The sequence below is a fragment of the Lemur catta genome, chromosome 7 (genome assembly GCF_020740605.2).
Source record: "Lemur catta isolate mLemCat1 chromosome 7, mLemCat1.pri, whole genome shotgun sequence".
NCBI lineage: Eukaryota > Metazoa > Chordata > Mammalia > Primates > Lemuridae > Lemur > Lemur catta.
In genome coordinates, this window is record NC_059134.1 from 73,646,551 (window position 1) to 73,670,147 (window position 23,597).

At 46.8% G+C, this 23,597-nt stretch overlaps 1 protein-coding gene across 6 annotated transcripts in view; it reads left to right on the forward strand.

The window, feature by feature from the left end:
* NAV2 (neuron navigator 2) overlaps positions 1–23,597 on the forward strand; it is a 372,791-nt gene that overhangs the window by 213,884 nt on the left and 135,310 nt on the right. For all 6 annotated transcript variants that reach the window (XM_045557674.1, XM_045557675.1, XM_045557676.1 and 3 more), the window contains 3 exons: positions 2,149–2,261; positions 7,345–7,453; positions 9,311–9,700. In XM_045557674.1, coding sequence (XP_045413630.1) covers positions 2,149–2,261; positions 7,345–7,453; positions 9,311–9,700 — 612 coding nt within the window. The remainder of the gene's footprint in view (positions 1–2,148; positions 2,262–7,344; positions 7,454–9,310; positions 9,701–23,597) is intronic.

Sequence of the window (23,597 nt, forward strand, 5' to 3'; positions counted from 1 at the left end):
GAACCACAGGAGATTGCTACTGTTATCCCCATTGTACAGGTGAGGATGCTGAGATTCAAAGAGGTGAAGTGACTTAACTCAAATCTGCATGGCTACAAAGTTACGGATCTTCCACCTGGAGCCAGCTAAATGTCCAGACTTCCAAGTGTAATGCTCCGTCCAGTCCCCAGCTTCTTTGGAGACTTAAAAATTTCTCATTTATCTAATCAACATACACTGTTCTTGAGTTCCTGCTCAGCATCTGAACTTGAACTAACCTTTGCCTTCAGAGAGCTCTTGATCTAGTTGAGGAGAGATTTGTTAGTTTGATCACATTGTCATAAGGAGGCAACAGAAGAATAAGGAGAGTGCGGCAGAAACACCAGAGAGGTGGCGCGATCAGCTGGCAACTAGTCAGGGGAGGCTTCTCGGCCGAGATGACGGGGGAGCTGCGTCTTGGAGACAGCTCAGGAGCAAGCGAATGAGAAGGGCCTTGAGGCAGAGGTCACAGTAACCACAAAGACAACACTGCTAAGGGCGTGGTGATTGGGAACAGAGAAAAGTCACATACGGGTGAAGCATGAAGTAGAACTGTGTATGAAGGGTGGGAATGGCAGGAGATGGGGCTGGCAGTAAAGGAGGGAAGAATCCCATGATGTGGGGTATCATCTACCCCAATAACTTTAGACCTTCATCTCTGGGTGATAGAAACCACTGGAGAGAATGATGGCATCACGTCAGTAGGTCAAAGGTTAGTGGAGGATCTTGTGGGCAGTAGACCAGACCTAGGAAAAGTCTCAAATGGAGACCATGGATTCAGATGCCTAATTGGCCCAAAAAGGTAATATAAATCGGTGGCTCAGGTTGAGTGGGTCTGCGGCAGAGGGCGCTCTATGCCTCTTTAGAGGGTGCAGTTACCAGTTGTCACCAGGGGTGGCGCTCTGCAAGACCGAGAGCTCAGTCTTTGCAGACTTCACTGTTCTAACTGGGAGAAGGCAGAAATCCAGGTATTTCTTGTGAAATGTCCCAATTTTTAAATGTTGACCTAATTGTAAAACTGTAAATTATCATGCAGACCAATAGAAATAAATCAGGCTGGTTCCCACACCTGGTTGCTATTTGCACCCCCCCAGGCTGGAAGCAGGGTACCTGTTTCAAAGTGCTCACAGGGATGTGAGCGCTAGACAGAGATGATGAGCGCTTGGACACTGGCCAGGGGTGAAGAGGAGCACTGGGATTATGAAAATCCCTTAAAAATAGAGATAACAGGATTGAGAAATGACAGCCTCAGTAGGAGGGCAAAGGAGGGAAGGATAGGTAGATGACTTGAGGTTTATTAGTACATCCCGCATGGTGTGTGCACATCCTTGGCAAACACTTTCTTTATAGGTAGCAAAATCTGGTTGAATTAGCTCAGGATGCTAATGAGTTAATAATGTTACACTCGGGGTTATGCATCTGAGTGTAATTATACATTTGCATGCCATGCATGAATGAACAGAGGTAGTTGTGGCAAGAAAACATTGCATTAAGCCATTGCCTCAATTTGCTTGACAAATAAGGGCATGGAGAAGGTTTGGGGAAGTACAGATTTCAGTCAAGTGTTGAAATAATGATCAATGAGACCTTTCATGTCAGCAGATCTGAGCTCTGAATCAGAAACCTGGAGGGCAAACACACCTGCTTGGCACCCACTCCCGACTGGTTTTACGGTCACCTTTTCTGAGAGAGCCGTCAGGAGGCTTCTGGGGTGGGGGTGCTGTCAATGGAGTCATCGTTATGCTTGACTTGCTGGCGTTACTGGTTACTTAGAAGTTGCTTTTTGGCATAGGTTAAATTATCCAAACCACCCAGTACCCTCTAGCATGTGTCTGTAGCCAGAACTGGCTCCCTGAAGGGCATTCAGAGATGCGTTCCTCAGTGAGGGATGGCAGACCCTCCATTTGGGCAATGAATATTTCATCTTTTACAGTTCGGTGGCTTTCTCTGTTCTTAGGACATTGCTCCACACGCGCCTGATGAATTATTTAGCGTCAGTCTGCCGGCCTGCTCTGTTCTAAAGCTTCTTGCTGGAGGAGGTGATGGTAAGGGCCATGGTCAGACCCCAGCGGTCCAGATGTGGTGGTTGCCTCTAGTGACAAGTGTGTCTGCTTTGGTTTGTGTGTGAAGGTCCCAGACGGACACGGAAGGGAACGTTACTGCCGAGTCCAGCTCAGCGGGTGTGAGCATGGAGCCCAGCCACTACACCAAGAGTGGACAGCCTGCTCTGGAAGAACTCACGGGTGAGTACGGAGCCCCAGAAATGCTGTGTCTGTTGGTGATGTGGCCTCCCACGCAACCACCTGCTGAAAACAGCAGGACCCCAGCTTGACTTAAAGTTGCTTTACAGCTGCATTGACTGATGAACTAAACAAACTTGTTTTCTTTCTTCTCTTAGTATTTTCTTTCTTCTTTTCCTTCCCTTTTCTCTCTCTCTTACAATCTCTTCCCTCCTCTTCTGAATTATAAATAAGTCTCTTTCTTACCTGCTGGTAAATCCTATTTTTAAGATAAAATCAAATATATCTTAATATATTTAGGGGCTCTGGACTACTCTGATACTTAACTTTGAGTCTCCAGGTTTGCTCTTCAGATAAAGTTGCTTTTCAACAAGATTTAAAACTCTAAAATAGTGGATTTTTTTTCATTCCTGTATGGAAGCACTAATTTAAAATGTGTTCTTAGCACCCTCCATTTATTGAAAAGAAGATTGCAGCATGCCTCTTTTACCAAAAACAAAAAATAAAATCTAAATTTTATTTGAGTATAACCTAGGCAACAGTGCTTACATGGAAATTATGTAAAAGCATAAAATCCACAGTTGCTGTACAGTTAATTCCACAAACATTTATTTATTGATGTTGTATCGTCACATTTCTTAATTTATAGAAGAAAAGTTACACCTGAATTAGAATTCCTACTACGTGTGTTCCCAGCTACTGTCTTCTCCATCTCTCTTCCCCTTTCCCCAGTTCTGTGTCCAGTGTTCCAGCAATTTCTGGTAAGGAAAGTGAGTGGTAAACCACATGTTTAGCAGTGGTGGTGTCACTCTTCTCATATCTTACCACTTCCAGAGTTGGGTTAAAAATTGAATCCATGTTTAAAATCCGTGTATTAAACTAAATATCCATGACTACATCATTTTAGTAGTCACATTGCAGCTGTGGAATTGGTCTGCAGCCCGTGTGATTGAATCTTACCCATCTTGCCATTAGCTCTGAGTATTAATTTCAGAGGATCTGGGTGATTTAACTATTTCCTTATAGTTCCACTGGCTGGGCACAGTGATGGTGCAGAGATTTTTTCAAGCCATTTATAATTGATCCATCTTAGAATGGTTCGAGGCCCCCACATTTGGGATTGATTTTTAAGTTTCCTTCTCTTCAAGGTTTATAGCTCCCTTGCATATGAGAATGTAGATATCTTGGGAAAAGGACCAGCGATGAGAAGGGTGTGGAGTTGAGATGACTGCTCAGGTCTCCCTCCAGATTCCAGATTGTGTTCTTCTGTGCATACATCAAAAGGGCCAGGCCAGTGCTTCAGAGCCCAGCGTGGCTCAGACGTGTGGCCCGTGGAGTGGTGTGGATTCACGTCAGACGTTGAGTCTCAGCAAAATCCACGTCTAAAAAGTAAAAGCAGCAGCCAGGGAACATTCCAAATACTACTTGGATTTCAGAGGGACAGATTGCAGCCTGGGATCTTCCATTAATTTTTCTTTTTCTCTCCATGTCTCCTCTGTACCCCAACTCTACAACCAAGTCAGAGCTCAGAAGGCCTGAGATGCTGCCAGTTCTCTTTGGGAACAGACTCGTGCAGCCAGTAGTGCCTGATTCTGTGTTCTTTGGTATTAAATAGTGTAGGTTGCTAATGAAAATGCCTTACCAGGGTGATTTGTCTTTACATTCAAGCAATAGAAATAACATGTATGACTATATGTTGAATTTTTTATGGAGACAATGAATAGTAGCAAGAAGTTGACTTTAACTTACTCCAGTTGATTCTTTGACATGACAATGAATGGTGGGTGTTTTTAGAAATGGACATTTATGAAACTATTGCTTAGTTCTTCCCCTCGTTTATGCAAATGGGTGGATTTTCCTGTGGTACGTTGTCATGTCCATAGCAGTCTAGTTGAGAAATGCATCTTGGATTGTAGAGTTAGAAGGGCCACACCCATCTGCCTGTCACAGTCCAAGAGTCCCTTCTAGAGCTGGCTGATGGCTCATCTTTCAGCCTCTGCTTGAATATCTCTTGGGACAGAAAGGTTATTCCTCCATAAGGCAGCCCTTCTTTTTTTTGGTTGGCTTTAACAGATAATAGAGTTCTTTATTCTTACGTTTCCGGTCTCTGAATATAATTCAGCCTCCTGAAGCCCACGAGCAATTTCCATTCTTTTCTGTGTAGCAGTACATCCCTTAAGCCTTCCTCTTCTGAGTAAAAATCTTCATTCCTTTCTTGTTCCTTTTGTAACACCTTGATGTCCTCCCAACTCAGTCATGGTTAACAGAATGTGATGCTCTCTCAGTCCCAGCCAGTGGCTTGAGGTAGAGCTGTCCTTGGCAGAGTCAAGATCACTGCATATAGACACAGAATAGCTTACTCGACTTTTAAGGTCTCTCTGCATATATGAGCTCAAAGGGCCCTACTGTTTCCACTCGGTTGTGTTTGTTTGTGCTCATGCTGTGAGTCAGGCAAATCGTGCATTCAGGCCATCCTCCGAGGAGTCATAGTTGGTGGTTAAGAATGTGATCACCTGAGCAAGTCAGTGGATGACGGATTTTTGTTTCTGCATTACCCTGGGGATCTGTTGTAGTGTAGGGCACAAACGTTTCCCAGCAGGACCCACAAGAGGGAAACAGGATGCTCACGTGTACTGAGCCCTCATTTTGTGCTTAGTATGTCATATGTACCCTCTCACACTAGCCCTTCTAGGGGAGAGTTTTTATCCCCACCTTATAGATGTATTCAGTGAGGATAAGTGACTCGTCCAAGGTCAGGTGGCTAATAAGCGGCAACGCCATGAGTCAGATCTTTACCTGTGAGAAAGCACAGTCCATGCTTCTCCAGCAACCCCACGCTGAGCAAACATGAATCGGACAATAGGTATCTCTTAGGCACCTATGGATTTGTGTGTGGGTTGCCAAAAGTGAAGATGAAATATCCCTATCTCAAAGGTCTTTGGATTTCTAAAGGAGAGTTAAGACAGGCAAATATGTCATTAATAGAGACATGGATAAGTAGATATAGTTATTATACTTTGTGATTACGTTAATGATGGAGGCAATTTGAAGACTTGTGCCTAGACTTAACTTCATCATCAGTGTTTCCTGTAGAGCCCAGAGCTGTCCAAAGGATCAGTACCTTTATGGCAGCCATGTGCAGATAAAATGTGGCCAAACTGGCAGTAAAAAATTTAGTTGATGGCCCAGGAGATAGATGCAATTTTATTCTTCCAAGGCCATTGGAGGAACAAACTGCTTATGTTTAAAAACTCATACATATATATGTATTTCAAAGAATCGGGTGGGAATGCAGGTTTGACTACTTTTCAGGTTAGAGAAAAATACCTTCCAAATTTCTTTGGGTTCAAAAGGGGGAAAGAGGATTGAAAATACTTGAATTTTCAAGGATAGAGAGTTTGCTATAGTAAATTTCCTCCATAAAATCACATATCTGTCATTTACTCCACCGCCAGCCTCCAAGCAGCACCATGCCAGGAACACCCTAAGGAAGTTGTTACTCATTTCAGAAGAAAAGTTAATTCTGTGACATTTCTTCACTGCCAGTTGCCCTATCAATGACAACTATTGGAAGTTCAACTGGGTGTCTAATATCAGTCCCACTTGCTGCTGCCCATGTGGACTATGTTCTGTGTGGAGATTCCTTTAAAAATGTTGCTCCAGGCCGGGCGCAGTGGCTCACGCTTGTTATCCTAGCACTCTGGGAGGCCGAGGCGGGTGGATTGCTCGAGGTCAGGAGTTCAAGACCAGCCTCAGCAAGAGCAAGACCCCGTCTCTACTAAAAACAGAAAGAAATTATCTGGCCAATTAAAATATATATCGAAAAAATTAGCTGGGCATGGTGGCACATGCCTGTAGTCCCAGCTACTAGGGAGGCTGAGGCAGGAGGATCGCTTAAGCCCAGGAGTCTGAGGTTGCTGTGAGCTAGGCTGATGCCACGGCACTCACTGTAGCCCGGGCAACAAAGTGAGACTCTGTCTCAAAAAGAAAAAATGTTGCTCCAACACTTGAAAATAGTCATAGGCTTTTAAAGAACCTTGATTATGGTTCTTCCATCTTCTCAGCCCTCTCTGAAATTACTCCAAGGGAGAAAATGTGTGATTCTATTAATCATTATTGTAGCTTTCCCCCTTCTCCTCTTCCCCTTACAAGGCCAAATGAAGCAGGAGAGACAGAGAACCTGAGACAAGCCTGTGCTGAGAGGGCACGTGGTGTCCTGGCAGGTGTGTGGCATATTCTTATGGAACATTAGCACCAGCTTGGACTCCACTCAGCCAAGTGTCTTTTGGAAAATTGAGCCCAGAGAATAGAAGGCTGTGGCCCCACCAAAGAGAACCCAGCTGTTTCCTGATGCCTCCCTGCTCTGCCGCACACTTGGCTTGTGCTGAGTGCTGACGTGGGCACTGTGCTAAGGGGTCTCCAGGCCAGATCCATTTCATCCCCACAACTGCCCCTTGGGGCCAGTCCTATTACCATGCTCACTTTAGGAAAGTGGAGTCTGAAGGATGGAGAGGGCCAGCACCTGGCCCACAATCACACAGCCAGTAAGTAGAGGAGCTTGAATCTGAGATGACGTAATACCTCCAACAAGGAAGAAGGCAGATCTCTCTCTGCAGAAATATCTGTGATTAACAAGTGCAGATCTTTTAGTCACTGTGAGCTCTGTTTATAAAGTAGGGCCTATAGACAGCTGCAGATATTACCAGTAGGTGAGAAAACAAAAAAACATACACAGTTTTGCATGGGCAGAAAATGACTCCCAGGGAGTGGTTCAACCTAACCTGAGTGTGTCACTATGGGAGACGGTGGGAAAATGTATTTGTGTCTCAGACTACGTGCTTTGCTCTCCCCACATGCTAGTCTTCTCCTACTCCAGGAGGGACCTGAAGGAAGAATCTCCTGGGACTCGACACATCCTTTGAGCATCCCTCCAATCACCTGTTCATTCTCAAATCCTTATTTAAGCACCCGTAGCCAGCCAGGCACAGAGCATGGAATATGGCTGTGGTCACGGACATGGTTGCTATTGTCATCAAGCTCATGATCTATCGGAGAATTAAACCAGCCTTAACCCCCATCTTTCCAGGGGAAGATCCAGAGGCTCGGCGGCTGCGGACAGTGAAGAACATCGCTGATCTGCGGCAGAACTTGGAGGAAACCATGTCTAGTTTACGGGGAACTCAGGTTACACACAGGTATCTGCAGCACGAATTACTTCACTGAACTAGCTGGTGTCTTGCTTTTCCCTGCTTCTTCTGTGTTCATACCACTGGCAAAGTTGATTTGGTTAATACTGGAACAAATAACCTTGCTCTCCAAATGTGCTGGAATTCACAAAGAACACCACACAACATGCAGAAAAGGGAATAAAAATTAGTATAGACAGATTCCCCCCAAAAGCAGAAGATTGCAAAATTCATTCAATAGAGGATATAGTACACCAGCTGTATTTAAATTTCACTTTACTTGCGTTTTCTAAAACTATTTTGTACTGTTGAAACAAGCAGGTGAACTATGTTTGACCTGTGTGATAGATTGAAGAAGTTGAATTCCTACCCTGTCTTCTGATATGCAACACTCTGTAATAACGTTAGTCATGCACGTGCATAAAACACATAAGGAAATATTTATAAAAAACTTATGATCATGTTTAAACTGTGATGGACTTGGATGAGATCTAGGATGACATTGAGAACACGTATCAGGTTGCTTTCATTGTTGAACAAGAAGTTGATGAGGATGTAACCCTGGGATGTCCGTCATGATTTTGGCAGAACAAGGTTGTGTAGAAATCAAGGAAAAGTCCTTGTTACCCTAGCTGAACCCCCAGGGTGCCTCCTGGGCTCCTCCAACTTCAGTTTCTTTGATAAGCGACTATAGTGAGGAGACCACAGGGCTTCCTCAGGGTTAACCACCATGGGTTCTATCTGCAGTAGGACCAGGACCCAAAACCTAGGAGTCCAATATGAGGAAAGCAAGGCCACTTCCAGGATCAAAGGGAAACAAAAACAGTTCAAGGCACCAAACTGGCTCTTCCAGAGGGAAATAAACCTGGGGTTTCAGGGCGGTGCTCTCCTGACCCTCTAGATGTTTGAATGACGTGGAGTCGGATGCTGGATCTTGTAACTCTCTGATAGGTGTGAAGCATCCCTCTTGCCACCAGAGTCACTGACACTGACTTAATGTCGGTACAGCAGTTCCATGGTAGGATGATAATGATGACAGCAAGGAAGGCTTCAGTGGCTTCTTCTACAGGAAGGACTCTCACTGCTCGGTTAGGAAACTCCAGTGCAGCTCTGAGGAAGGGCAGATGATGGTCTCGACTGTGCCAAAGAGCCTGCAGGGCTGTCCGGAGAATGGGCTGCAGTAGGGTCTTTCTGATGCCCAAGGATGAGCTCAATCTCCTGGCACATTTCAACCCACGTAACCTGATTTATGAGGGAACTCAAGCCTTGGCATTTACCAGTCTTTTCAGTCTTTTTAGATGAAATATGGGAGAAGCAAAAGTCTGAGGGAAATGGACCTTAGAGGGTTAGAAAATCAGGGCTGTCTCCACCTGCCCAGTCAGTAGGGAGCTGAGGATATAAAATGAGGTATTAGGAATATTGGGAACTCCTGATGGGCTTGTGCATCCTCTCCTCGGAAAAAGGGAGCTACGATGCAACATCCTAGAATGAATGGGCAAGCAGGGACCTTCACACCTTAGCTGTATCAGTTCAGCATTTTCTGTTTCTTCTCCCAGATTGGAAAGAAAATTCCAATAGATAAGATCATTTCATTAAAGTAATCGGTGGTGGGTATCTTACACCATGTTTTAGGGGGAAAAGTCTCCACTGGGCTTTTCAGAATTATGTAGATGTGCAACTTCCCTTTTTCATTTTCAACAAAGGAAATACACCCAGGTGGTATGTTGGGGCCTGTTGTTTTATCCTTTTTTTTGGTATGTGTGTGTATGAGAAGTAGTTTATAACTGTAAAAAGTTAAAAAATACATAAACTGCGAAGAATACTAGGCACGTCAGGGTCTAACCCAGCCTGGTTCTGTGTTTTTAGCACATTGGAAACCACATTTGACACCAACGTCACCACGGAGATAAGTGGCCGTAGCATCCTCAGCCTGACGGGAAGGCCCACCCCTCTGTCCTGGCGGCTGGGCCAGTCCAGCCCTCGGCTTCAAGCAGGGGACGCCCCCTCGATGGGAAACGGGTACCCGCCTCGCGCCAATGCCAGCAGGTTCATCAACGCCGAGTCGGGTCGGTACGTGTACTCGGCCCCTCTGAGAAGGCAGCTGGCCTCCAGGGGCAGCAGCATCTGCCACGTGGACGTCTCGGACAAGGCGGGAGATGACATGGACCTGGAAGGCATCAGCATGGACGCCCCCGGCTACATGAGCGATGGGGACGTTCTGAGCAAGAACATCCGGACAGATGACATTACCAGCGGGTGAGTACCGGGGCTGCTATCTTTTTGCAGAGCGGGAGAAGGCGTGGCACCTGGTTTCTATTTTGCAAGGCCTTATTTAAGCTCTCCAGAGGAGGTCAAACTTTCTGCCTCAGTTTCCGCTGTCTGTGTGAAAGGCTGTGTGGTGTAGCTGGGCTGTGAGTCAGAAGGCCTGGGCAGTCCAGGCCTGGCCAGTAACTCACGAGGCTCCACCAGCACCAGAGTGACACTTGAAAACAAGCCATGTTGCGTCAGTCCCTTAGACCAAACCCTGCGCTGAGGACTCCTGAGCATTGCCCACCTGGTCCTGCGGGATCTGGCCCATGCCTGCCCCTCAGACCTCATCCTGCCGCCCCTGTCCTTTCCAGGCCTCAGGCTCCCAAGCTCTTTCCTGCCTCGTGGCCTTTGCTCTCTGTTTTGCAGCCTGGGTTCTGTTTCCCAGGCCTTTGCATGGCTCCGTCCTTCTTGAAGCTCAGCTGACACCTCCTTGGAGCAGCTCTCCTCTCCTCAGCCATTTAATTTGAAGTAGATATGTGTCCTGCCTCCTGCCCTTGGCATCTCCACCACGCTGTGTTAGGCTCCTTTGAAAGCGTATCGCTACTTGAAATTGTCTTGATTAATAAGTGTTTACCTTTTATTGTCTCCCTGGCCTCTCCTGCTCATAGTAGTGAGCACCGTGAAGCCAGGACATCCTTGCTTGTTCACCACCAAATGCCCAGTGCACTATATATAATAGGAACGTATAAATATTGCTGAATTAATGAACACATGTCAGCAAGTGAAGGAACAAACCCAACTTCCCTGCTTCTCGGTTTGCTCACATATAAAGTTAAAGCGATGAGACGAAGTTTGGGGGCCCTTTTAGAGGGAACATGCCATGTATTAATATTTGCTCCCCTCTTGGCTTACTGTGTAAACTTACGGTGCATCTCTTTAATTCACTTGCCTGAGACTTCATCTGTTCACATGACTTGCCCAGAAGTTCTCCAAAATCTTTTCTACCTCAAACGTTCTGGCAATCAAAATTACAGATGAGAAAAATTGGGAATAATGATTGTGTGACTCATTTCCATGAAAATAGTGATCAAGAACCCCACGGGTGAGTCAGCATTTTGATAATTTAAATAACAGCCAACTCTCCAACCATATGCCAAGCTCTGTGCTAGGTGCTTTACCCATACCATCTTGGTCTGTCCTCACAGCAGTCCTCTGAAGTAGATGACGTAATAACCCCCATTTTACATGTGAGGAAACTGTAGTCCAGGAAGGTTCAATAACTTGCCCGAGGCCCTGTGGCTGTTGAGGGACAGAGCCCGGAGCTCACGGCTCCAGACCATTTCCTTACCTGCTATCCTATCCCGTCTTGCCAACATGTTATTGCTGTATTGAAATGTCACAATGACTAGAGTTTATTTCAAAATTAATTTAATTTTGCTTAGTTCAACCTGTGATGACTAGAAAATTTTTTTTATTTAATTAAAACCTTAGGCATAGAGGTGCTTTGGTTTTCAGCCTGTCACTTTTAGAGCCATCTTGGGTAGTGAAATCTTTGAAAGCAGGAGCCACAAAACCCTTATAAGATAATAAATTTCTGCTATCTGGAATGGCTGGGAAAGTTAATGGACTGATAAGTTAAATGATCTAATCAACTTAGAGCATCATTTTGTATTTCTGCTTTTCCATAAACATGAAAAACAGATTATGTGCAATTCAGTTTTAGTTAATACTATGCACCTATTAACTAAAACTGAATTGCGCATAATTTAATATTTTTATCATTGTTTAGAAGACTTTGGGTATTCAGCACAGCCTTAAATTTATCATTACCAATTCCCATTTCAGTATACTACCAAAAAATCCTGTAATAAAGAGTTTTATCCTCAGACCAGTCTTAGTTCTAAATAGATGGTCAGTGAATTTATTTTGATGTAGTGTTGATAGTGTCCACAAGGTGGAGACATTGAAACACTTCTAGCCTGAAACTTGCAGATAACACGGTGAGAAACTCCTGGTTTCTTTAACGACCCAAACCAGAGCCTTTCCCCTTGCTAAAAAGCACAAATGTTTACATTTCAGTTCCTGCTTTGTGAAGCTTACATTTTAGCATGTGCGATAGCGCTTAGAGCAAGTGTAGATAAAAATGCAGAAATGTAAGCAAACCACCCAATTACTGAAATTGGAGAACTTTGGTCTGGTTTTTCTTCCCTTATTCTTTTTAATGTAGAAACTTACCTTCAAGATGAGGAGAGGTAGCCCAGATGGCACTTAATGCTCCTTCCAGTTTTAACATTCTAGAACACTTGTTAAGTATGTCTCCACCCTGTGGGAATGCATGTGAATATCTGCTTTGAGGCCTTACACGCTGAGTTCAGGGCACACCACTGAAAAGTCTTTTCTGCTCGTTTCTTTTATTTCATGTAAATGAACAAGTTGTAAATATTGAAAGGCTGGTCATTTATTCTATGCTTCAGAATCTGCTAAGTAAGTCATTGTTGAGGCAATTGATGTAATGGAAGGGAAACAGACTAAGACATCCGACAGACCAGGGCTTAGACGCTGCCCGGCCTCCCTCTTGCTCTGTGACATTAGGCATGTCACTTAACTTCCCTAAGCTCTGAAGCACTACAGTTGATACGGTTTTTAACTTTCTCCAGTTAGATTTCTCTTTGAGATTGTATCTGATTAAAGACAAATATCTGATAAAGACCAAAATTTCAGCCAGGGTCTAGATATCTTATCAACCTAAAACATCCAGGCACTTGGAAACAGTGAAATGATTAAAGTTTTCATCCAGATGTTTATTTGGCTAGTGGAAACATAGTCTTGATGTATGAGTAATATATCAATCAGTACAGAGGCTCTTTGAGGCAAGTTCTTGTAAAAGTTTACAGCAAATTTACTTAGAAAATCTGATATGAAAGTAAATTCTAGTTTCCAAAAGCCTAAAACCTTTGTGTTTAAAGTGACACTGTACCCCAGCTTGGTATAGCAGCTATTTTTTGATGTCTCTCGTTCCTTTTGTTTACTGGGTGTGTGCACATGCCTCTGTGTGTTTCCTTCAATTCTCTGTAAGGTGGGGCTAAAATGACTTTATTACTATGGTGTTTAGCTGAGAAATTAATGGCAAGTGCCTCTGTGTATGTGTGTGTATCAGACCCCTATATTATGTATGGTATATACTAGGTATGTCTAAGTACAAGTTGTCATCTGATCTCACCACTTCCTTTTATTAGATCGATAAATTGGGCATTGGCTATAGTGGAAAAGAAATGAAAATAACAGATGAGATTTCTCTAAGTTTTGATCTGTGAAGTTGATCCTCTACTCGTATTCTAAAAATACAGAGCGCCATGTGGTACGGAATAAAGTTAAAGGGACGGACCAGACTCCGCTCCCATATGTTGGCAAGGATTTTTTTTTTCTTTTCAAAGGAGACACTGAGTTGTATAATGTTCCAAAGTATTAATATAGATCCCTTCATGGAAAAAAAGTGGCCATTTAAATTTAACATCAGAAGTTTCTCCCTCTCAGAACCTTTGATGGCTTCCTAGTGCCTGTGGAACAGATCTGAACCCCTTAACTGGATGTGGAGGCTCTTAATGGTCTTTGCCTCATCTGCCTTCTCTGACTTAGCCCTGGCATATCCCTGTCACGTACCCCAAACTTCCCATTGCTCTGGGCTACCTGCTGTCACCAAAGTCTGGTTCCTACATTTGCAAAGCTCTGTGGGGATATGCTGCCTTCTCCCTGCAATTCCTTTCCCCTCGAGCCCATCTGACTGATCCTGAAAAAAACACCTCCCCTGTGATGTCCTCCAGGACTTCCCTGGTCGGAGTTAGCGCTGTCTCATGTGCTTCTGGTACCCTTGGTTCACACCTAGCCTAGTGTATAAGCCTTTCGCTTTGCCTGTGAAGTGTCTGAGAGGGACTGGGTGGTGTGGAGGGAAGAGTATGGTCTCACCAGGCAGACAGACTTGAGATTGAATCCTGCTTCTGCCAAGTGAACTAAAACAAGTTCTTAACTTTTGAAAATTAGAGATAGGGCTTGAAAAGCACCCAGTAAAGAGTCTGGGATATGTGAGAAATGTCATGCACACTTTGTGTGTGTGTATCTTTCTCTTGGAGCTTGTAGAAGACAGACATTGCCCATTATTTTTCTAAACCCAGAGATTACGACATAGTAGGTATTTAATATTTTGAGAATGATCTATTCTTGGTGCCTACCCTGGCAGGACCTTGGGCTTGTGTAACTTGCCACCACCAGCTGTGAAACTCGATGGCTCTATTTATATAACATTCGGACAAAGCCAGCGTAGCATAGCCTGTGGTGTCCACCTAGTGGCCGATGTAGGATGCGATGCTGTGGTCTCAGTGGCTTTTAAGTGTAAAAGGTCATTGTGTTGGTTTAAGACTCCCAGTTGGTGGAATTCAGGGGTGAGGAAGTTAGCTTTCCAATGTGGCCCAACCCACAGTCTGGCACGGGAGAGAAAGCAGGGTGTGAGCAGCCTGGTCTCACCTAGTGGCCTTTTTTTTTTTTTTTTTTTTTTTTTAAGAGACAGGGTTTCGCTGTCTCGCCCAGGCTGGAGTATAGTGGCATAGCTCACTGTAACCTCGAAATCCTGGGCTTGACAGATCCTCCTGCCTCAGCCTCCCAGGTAGCTGGGACTATGGGCGTGTTATATCTGGTGACCTTAAGAGGGCTGCAGTCTTCCCTGTTTGGTGGCAGGGACTACTCCACCAACAGATGTGGGCACAGATGCCTGCTGAAAGACTCAGCTCCTCGGAAGCTGAGGAAACCCGTCCCTGCTGAATTAAATTCCTCCCTCAGTATCCCTGGGGGATTGGTTCCAGGATCCCAGCAGATACCCAAATCTGCAGATGCTCAAGTCCCCTCTATAAAATGGCATAGTATTTGCATATTACCTACACACGTCTTCCCATATGCTTAAAATCATCTCTGGATAACTTATAATACCTAATACAATGTAAAGGCCATGTAAATAGTTGTTTTACTGTATTTTTCTTTGTATTATTTATTTATTGTTGTATTTTTAGATTTTTTAAATATTTTTTATTTGAAGTTGGTTGAATCTATAGATGCAGAACCCATGGATACAGAGAACTAACTGCACTTGTAGCGCCATAAATATGGCAGGATGTGTGTGAGTCAGCTGAGCCTGCTATAATAAAATATAATAGACTGGGTGGTTTGAACAGCAGGCATTTGTTTCTCACAGTTCTGTAGGCTGGGAAGTTTGAGATCAGCGTGCCAGTCTGGATGGATTCTGGTGAGGTCTCTCTTGCTGGTTTGCAGACAGCCACCTTCTTGCTATGTTCTCACCTACAGAAAGAGGAAGCTCTGGTATGTCCTCCTCATCTTATAAGGGGCATAATCCCATCACAGGGGCTCTACCCTGGAGACCTCATCTAAACCTAATTCCCTCCCAAAGTCCCCCCCCCCAATACCATCACATTGGGAATTAGGATTCAACACATGACTTTGCAGAGAGCATGCATTCCGTCCATAACAGGATGTTTTAGGCTTCCGTGCATCATTTGCATGTGTGATGTCCTATGCCTTTCTCTTCATTGCCTGCCAGGTCACCTCTTCTCTGCCTTCTCTGATTCCAGCCAAGCAGTTGTAGTAACTCTTTTCTCTGAGCTCCCTTGATATCTGGTGTATCTGTAATACCACTGGTAGGACTACATCAGCACTTGTGTGTGTGTGTGTGTGTGTGTGTGTGTGTGTACATGTGTGTATGTATATATTTATGTAAGTGTAAATGTATACCTATGTATATATGTGTGATGTATATGTATATTTATATGTATGTATAAATATATTTATTTATTTATAAAAGGAGAAGGGTACAAAACCTACACTTGCTGTAAGCTCTAAAGGTTATGGTTACATCTGTCTTAAATGTTCCTGTATCTTCATTGGCTGGCACAGTGCCTGTTCCATAGTAATAGTCAATAAATATTTGCTGAATGACTGCTGCACCTCACCTTAAATATGGCAGACCAGTCACGTCCCTCTAAATGAATATGTGACCTAAGACTGAAGCCCCGTTGAGCTCGAGGACCCAGCTATGTGTCTTCCTTGTTCTTGACCCTGTCTTGTACTCTCTGTTTGTCCCAGACCTTTGCACTACTCCATCCCAGTGAACTTGACAGTGGCAGTGCAGGAAAAAGAGGCAGCCCAGGGCACTAGGGGCCGTTTTGCCCTATGGGCTGGTGGAGGATGGCGGGGACCCCATTCCATATTCCTTCCTCTGTTGAACATTAGGGGACAGACGTGCAAGGAGTGTCTCACCAAATCAGCATGGAACGTAGCAGGCAGCACCCTAAGTCAAAGGATACCTTGATAGCATGAAAGATTCTTTCTTGTCTGATGAATCTTCCTTTTCGTCTTTCCAAGCCAGACCTGGGGTGACCTTGATAGGCTGTTGTTCCTGGCAAACTGATAGGAGAGAACGCCGGAGTACTCCTTACGGCCAAAATACACCCTGTGGCCAAGATAAATGGTTTTAGGAGAGGCCGTCCTGAAAGGCACCGATTCCTGGCATGTCCCGGCAGGGTGTGGCATCTCTCAGATTTGAAAAGGATAGGTTTCTTTTTTCTCCAGGCTGATCCCGCTGAAATGATCTTTGCCTGTGGGGTTCTTGGAAGGCTGGGGAAGTTCAGGTTGCCAGCCAGCCAGTGGGTGGGTCTGGGTGGGATTAGGAAGATTGAGCCGTCATGGAACGGCAACGACTCAGCTCTGCAGACAGACCCATCTGTAAGGCCTTGAGCAAGTGGATGAAAACTCTCTGTTCACAATACTCTGACACGTATGTGTGGGGTTTTTCCCCACACCAACCAATTCTCGTACACCAGCTGGTGTCCTACAATTCAATTCAATTCTGACACTCTCTGCATAGAATTAGCATAGACCCCACTGGTCAAAGGCTCAGTCCCGCCAGATCGCCCTCCAACCCCACTTCAGATGCCATTTACAAGGACTAGGCCCCCAGGTTACCCACACTTCTATCCAACTTGGCTACAAAACAGAGACTCCCGTGACCCCCACCTCAGGTTCCATAATTTGCTATAGTGGCTCACAGAACTCAAGGAAACACTTTACTTACTCTGACCGGCTTATTAGAAGGCATATTATAAAGGACACAAATGAACAGCCAGATGAAGAAGTACGCAGGGCCAGGTATGGGGGGCGGTGCGAAGCTTCCATCCCCTCTCCATGGGTGCCACCCTCCCGGCCCCTCCATGTGTTCACCAACCTGGAAGCTGTCTGAGCCCCTGGGTTAGGATTTTTATGGAGGTTGCATTATGTAGGCGTGATTGATGAAATCACTGGCCATCGGCAACTGAGTCACTCTCCAGCACCCTCTCCGCTTTCCTAGAAATTGGAGGGTGGGCTAGAAGTTCCAACCCTCTAATTGCATGGTCGGTTCCCTGGCAGCTTGCCCCCATCCTCTAAGAGTCACCTGAGTAGTGTATGTGCAGGTATGTTGAAAGGGGCTTGTTATGAATAACAAAAGATGCACTTCTCGCCCCTGTCACTCAGGAAATTCCAAGGATTTAGGAGCTCTGTGCCAGGAACAGGGGCAGAGACCAAATGCACATTTATATCACAGCAAGTCACTTGCCTCTAAGGCACCACCCTCCTCTTAATACATACAGACTTAAAAGATTCAAAGAGGCTCCAAGATGAAGGTGCAGGCCAGGGTAGCCCGACAGGTTTGTGATGGCGCTGGCCCAGATCCAGTCAAAGGGTCTTTCCATTCCTCGCTGCTTCCCTTGGTGTTTGCTCGCTGACGGCTCTTAATGGTGTACGAATTCACAGAAACCATACTTTTCCCTCTCTGATATTTTCCTTGGTGTTTCATATCCCGGGCAAATACAGTGGCCCCTGTTTCCCTAAGCAGCTCTCTGGGTAGAACAAGCAAGTGCAGAGTCATGCGGAGGGCAAGATTAATTTTCCCAAGTGTTGCAGAACAAGTGACAGCTTTCCCTGCGTGGCTGTGACGTCATCTGACATGGGTGGTTTGGCTGATTGATGGCTCAGCTACCAATATCAGTCATCCCGGATGGCTGGGAGATGTCAGCCGTACACCTCCTCTCCCATCCACGGTGGACCCACTTGATTTACTGAGTGTGGGGAATCTTATCGGCAGCTGGGTAGGCAGACTGATGGGAGGAGAAGGGACAATTGAGCTGCCAGCCCGCCGGAAGAGGAGAGAAATTCTCCAACAGTCCCAAGCCCACTCTGATAGATTTAGCAGGTAGAGACCAGGATTAAAAAAAGAATTACCCGAGAACAGCCCGTGGAGAAATGGAGTGTGGTCCGACTTTGACACGGGCAGCCCAGACTGCCCTGCGTGTCTCATAGCAAATGTTGGCCCAGTAATTTATGGGGAAGACAGAAAACAAGCCGGTGTCTTCTCAGGAAACTGGGCTTAGGCCCTGACGTCTTGGGAATGTCCCAGCTTGCTTTGAGGTCTGAGTCCCTTCCTTCCTCCCTACTGCATCCTGTGGGGAAGGAAAAGGAGAGGGAAACAAAAGTGGGTGCTTTGGGAGAAGGGAGTCTCAGGCCCTTCTAGAGAGGTCCCCGAAGGGGCTGCTCTATGCCTGCCCTCCCGCCTTAGCAACATCCTCCTGGTCCCCCAACTTTGCAAAGCACAGGCTGTCCCGGGATTGGACACTGGAAACCCTTCCTTGGCCTACCTTCTGGGGAGGCTCCAGGTAAAAGGCAGTAAAATCCCATTGAAAACGTGTTTGCTGAGTTTGTCGTATGCTGGAGACTGAGGAGCCAAGGAAAATGAGCAAGATGAGGTCGCCAAGATCCCAACGGAGGGAAGAACATGGGCGGGGTGCTGCGTCAGTGTGAGAGTGGTGGGATAGCAGGCCAGTGAGGAAGCGATGACTTCTGTTGGGACGACTAATAGGACTTAATGACCCCTCCCTTAAGGCAGAGGTCGGTGGGAAGAGCATGGGCTCTGGAGTCTGACCTGGATGGAGTCTGGGGCTGGTTCCACCTCTCTCTGCTGTGTGTCCTTGAGCAAGCTATTTACTGTCACTGTCCCCATCTCATAGGGCTGCTGTGAGGCTTCCGTGAGATCGTGTGGGTGCACTCTCAGCCCAGGGCCTGGCCTGCAGGCGCTAAGCACTCAGCAGGTGCTCACTGTCATAATGTCTGTCACCGGCGGCAGCAGCTGCAGCATCTCCAGGACATGTGAGCTGAGCCCCAGCAGAGCAATAGCACGAGGATGTACAGGCAGGGGGCGTGTTGTTATGCAGGTGGTGCCTGGGGTGGGTTGGAGATTCAAGATGGGGGGCGGGAGGTGGGCAGGTCGGAAGCTATTACAGAGTCCGGGAGCAGTGGCCCAGCTCTGGGGAAGACCAAGGCCAGGGGGGTTAAAGACACATTTTACATTAAACTCAGCCCAGCGTGGAGGCCAGTTTGACGAGGGGCAGGAAGGAGCCAGAGAAGATAAGGACAGCTCCCAGGTTCCAGCCGGGGTTGCAGCTGGCTGGGCAATAGTTGACATTTGTCCTCAGCACCCTCCATCCTTTCCCAGCTTCGCCTCTTGTGTGTCAGCACCCACCCGATGCCGCCAGATTGTCTCAGGTTTCCAGGCCACCCCCAGACCAGGGCTGGCTGCACGTCTAAGCAGAGTAAGTGGTAGCCTGTAGAATATGATTCTGGGGACCTTAGGAAAACCTCAGTCCCACAATTTTCCATTTCTTGCCCTGGAGAAGCTCAGGGCCCAGAGAGGAGAGAGACCACGCTTTGTGTTAACACTTAATTCTGGCACAAGGCGGGTGTGATAAACGTCAGCATGGAGAGGCGGAATAGAATGCAGGGGCTCCAAGGCAGATTTGAAACTACGGCAGGTCCTGTGGGAGCCCTGCGTGTTCTCCCCCTGTCCCTCTGGGAAGCCGACTGTCTCCACCTGCAAAAGAGAAGAGTGATGCCTGGAGGGGCAGCGACAGTTGCACGAGGAGACACGGGCAAGGTGCTGGGCCAGTGCCTGGGGCATTGCGGGCCCTTCCAGCCGTCCTAATGACCACCGTGGTGTTGCCAAGACCCCGAGATATAACCTAGGTCCGTGCCTGGTGCAGGGTAACAGTACTCAACATATTTCATTCTCTCCCCCACGTATCATTCCCAAACCCTGAGTGGTAAGAAGCTACGAGGCTAGTGAGACTTCTAGAACGAAAGAGGTTTGTGATAAGACCGTGACTGATGCTCACATGGAAAATATGAATAGCACACACTCCTGCCGACAGCCACCGCGCGGGGAGAAGGAAGCCCGCTGTGACTGATCACGCCCGGCAGGGCCCTCCTTCCTTCCGCCACTGCCTGGACTGTCTGCCGTCTCGTTGGAGCAGACCTCCTGCCCTTCCCGGAGCTCTTCCCCGCGAGCAACGCCAGCAAAGCACAGTCAGCAATCGCGCGTGACTCAGACGGGCCCAGGTGTTCAACCAGGGGAAATTCCACCCGAGTCCACCAGGCAGCACGGCAGAGATGCCAGGTCTCAGTGGAGTCACCAGCGCCTCCTCCGCCCCAGGCCCATGGCTGTGCCCCGGGCTGTGATGGGCAGCGAGAGTCGTCAGGGATTTGTTCTCAAGGCCAGACTGTTTGATGCCCTTCACTTTTTGTGCCAACTGTGCCCATTTAAGGTCCTCACCAGGGTAAGCCTGGGGCCCATGAGCCCACACGTGCTGAAGGGTACTTACACGTGCAGGAAGAGCATGTTCCAACTCTGTGGCCCTGGGTGGCTGACCGGGAGTGGGGGCTGATGCACACTGCACCCGTTTTGTGTTGGGTGTCTTACATAACTCCCAAACTCTGGCTTTATACAATATTATGTTCATTTTACTAATAAAGAAAATGAAAAACCAAGAGAGTAATTGCTACTTAGTTGTTTTAAGCCCACAGAGGAGATGCAATAGTTGGCCTACCCTTCGGTTCCTTTCCCTTCGTGTGCTGGAATGTCACTGTGCCCCTGGTGCCCTCGTTGCTTTGCTAGAGTCGGGTGCTGTCCCGTATCCGCAGGGCCCCCCTCTTTGCTGGAGGGCAGTGGTCTGTAGCCACCTCCCTTCTCCACTCAGTGCTTTGCAAATGGACCTTGAGGAGAGAGACCTGAGGTGTAACAGACCATCCTAAGCTCCCCTGTTTTTCCTGTTACGCTTTTACGTAGCTCATGTGTAGAAAACTCAGCCCATATTTATTTTCATCTTAAGCACACAGCTCACGCAGGTTGCAAATACCCTTCCCAGTTGCTTTTCGAGGGCCAGCAGCTACGAGTGACTCAACAGATTTATGACGGGAAGGTTGGAGAATACCAAGTTCGAGCTGAGGTGAATATGAAAAGAAACATTTGGATGAGGTTGGGAGTATTTTGGCCCTGAGACAGTGAGCCCATGTTGAAAGACTCAAAAAAGAAGGCCGTGTGGGCCTGTGCTCAGAACGAGATAAGGAACGTAAGTTTTGTGGGCCCCCTGAACCTCTCATCACTCTGTTCTGGAGGCAGTCGTGCAATGGACAAAACTTTGGACTTGGAGGCAGAGGGCTGACTTGCTTGCCAGTGCGATGGTGGGGAAATCACTCACTTTTCTCAGCCACTGTTTCACATGTGTTAAAAGGTAACCTACATTTTAGGCATGTGAGGAGGAGTAAGGAGATAGTATTTGTAAACTGTTTGACACATATACGGGGTGTCCAAAAAGTCTCCATACAGAGAAAAAATTTTAATAATGAGTATGTTATAAATAAAGGTACATTTAGCTACAATGTCCCATTTTCCCTGTGTATGGCAACTTTGGGGACATCCTAGAGAGTGGTGGTTTCCTTGAGCGTTCTTGGAATTACTGCATCTATTTGTTGTTTTAGTCTTTTATCCTTCTTAGGACATTTATTTACTATGTTGATGTCATGCTGTTTCTTATTCTTGAGCACAATGACCAAATAGCTCCTGGCTGGATCAGAGTTGGTCTGTGAATTTGTCAAGGTGCTCCAGAGAGACAGAACCAATAGGCGGTGGGGGTGGGGAGAGAGAGAGTGATTGATTTTAAAGAATTGGTCATGTCCTTGTGGAAACTGGCAAGTCTAAACTCTGCAGGGCAAACCAACAGGCTGGAGACCCAGGGAAGAGCTGGTGTTGCAGCTCAAATCCAAAGGCAGTCTGGAGACAGAATGCCTCTTGCTCAGGGGACGTCAGTCTTTTTCTCTTGAAGCCTTCAGCTGGTTGGATGAGGCCCACCCACATCAGGGAGTGTAATCTGCTTTACTTGGTGTCTACTGGTTTAAATGTTAATCTCATCTTAAAAAATACCTTCACAGCCACATCTATTGTTTGGCCAATTATCTGGGTACTATGGCCTAGCCAAGTTGACCTATACAATTCGCCATCCCCGTCGGTAAGCCAGCCTTGCGGTACGATCAGTGGGCAAAGTCATCTGAGGCAGGAGGCAGCTACCTGCAGCTCAGAGTCAAAGCAGTGCGTCGGCTTGGATAAACATCTGCGAGGGCTCAAAGCTAATGTGTCCTGCCTTGGGATGTGGCCACAAATCAAGACTCTATGCATGCCTTAGAAGGATCATTGCGTCCCTTCCTCTGTCCCCAGGGTCCTGATAAGAAATCTCCCTGAGAAATGGAGGTTTTGACCTTTCCTCTTAATCTTGAAATAACTGCAGAGTGAGACAGACGCTCTGGCATGGACACCTCTGGAGGGCCGGTGGTTTTTGAGACCCAAAAGTGAAATGAGATTCCAAGTCTAAGGAAAGGCCCAAGTTTGTCTCCCCAGCCTTCCACCTATAAATCAAGCCCACATTTACTTCTCGGTCTTGGGAAAAGTGGGAGACGGGGTCTGTGGTTATCTCTGCTGCATCACTGGAGTCTGTGTCCTTGTTCCCAGCGATTTGTGCCTGTCGTGGTCCAGTCATCTGTGTTGAAACTGGAAGTCTCACATACTTGAGCAGTGAAGTTTAAAGGGTGAAGTCAGCTCAAGCTGTCAGAGTCGTGGGGCAGTACAAATGTGGTGTTGGCTCTGCAGAGAAGGCGGAAGGCCGCAGCGGAGTGGACGAGCAGCGCCTGCTAGCACACGCCTTTCTGCCTGCCCCGCGGTGCGGCACTGTGATTCATAGCAGCCAGCTGCTTGGAGGCTTTATGACGTGCTAGGCACCATGTTGAGCTCTTTACACGCATCGTCTCACTCTCGACATCACTTCTTTGCAATAGAGGCTGTTTTTCATCCCCTTTTTACAGTTGAGAGGACCAAAGCCCAGAGAGGGGAGGTTCCTTGGCCAGGCCACACAGACAGAACCTGGTAAAACCAAGCGTCCAACCAGGATGAATTCAAAGCCTGGGCTCCCAAGCACTCTACAGTATATACGGCCTCTCACTAGCGCCAGACTGCATGCTCTGAAAACACGGCAGGCAAGACCACAGGGGAAATGGGGGCACCCTCAGCACGTTGGAAGCCCTGGATACCCCCTGTGCCATTTTAAGGAGTAATAAAAGGACCTGAAGGGGGTGTCCAGGGGGTAAGGCTCAAAGGACTGAGTTGCATCGGAAGTTAAAAATAGTTGAAGAATGCTTGTGCCAGGTCTGTGGAGGCTGGGGCAGGGGCAAAGGCAGATACCTTTCTTTGCCTCGAAAGCATTATTATGTGTTTAATTTCAATTAAATGTCACAGGTCTTTACTGTAGCATTAGAAACACTTGTGTCAACATTCCCCGTGTGCTTGTGCAGAAAGTGAATGGGAGGGGACTGGTTCTGTGTGTGCTGGGAATGAAAACTGATGAGGTGGTCCGAGGCAGGAAAGCGCAGACCCAGAGCCAAGTTTGCACGGTGATTTACCGGCGTGCCCCACCGCAGTAAGGATCCTGTCGTT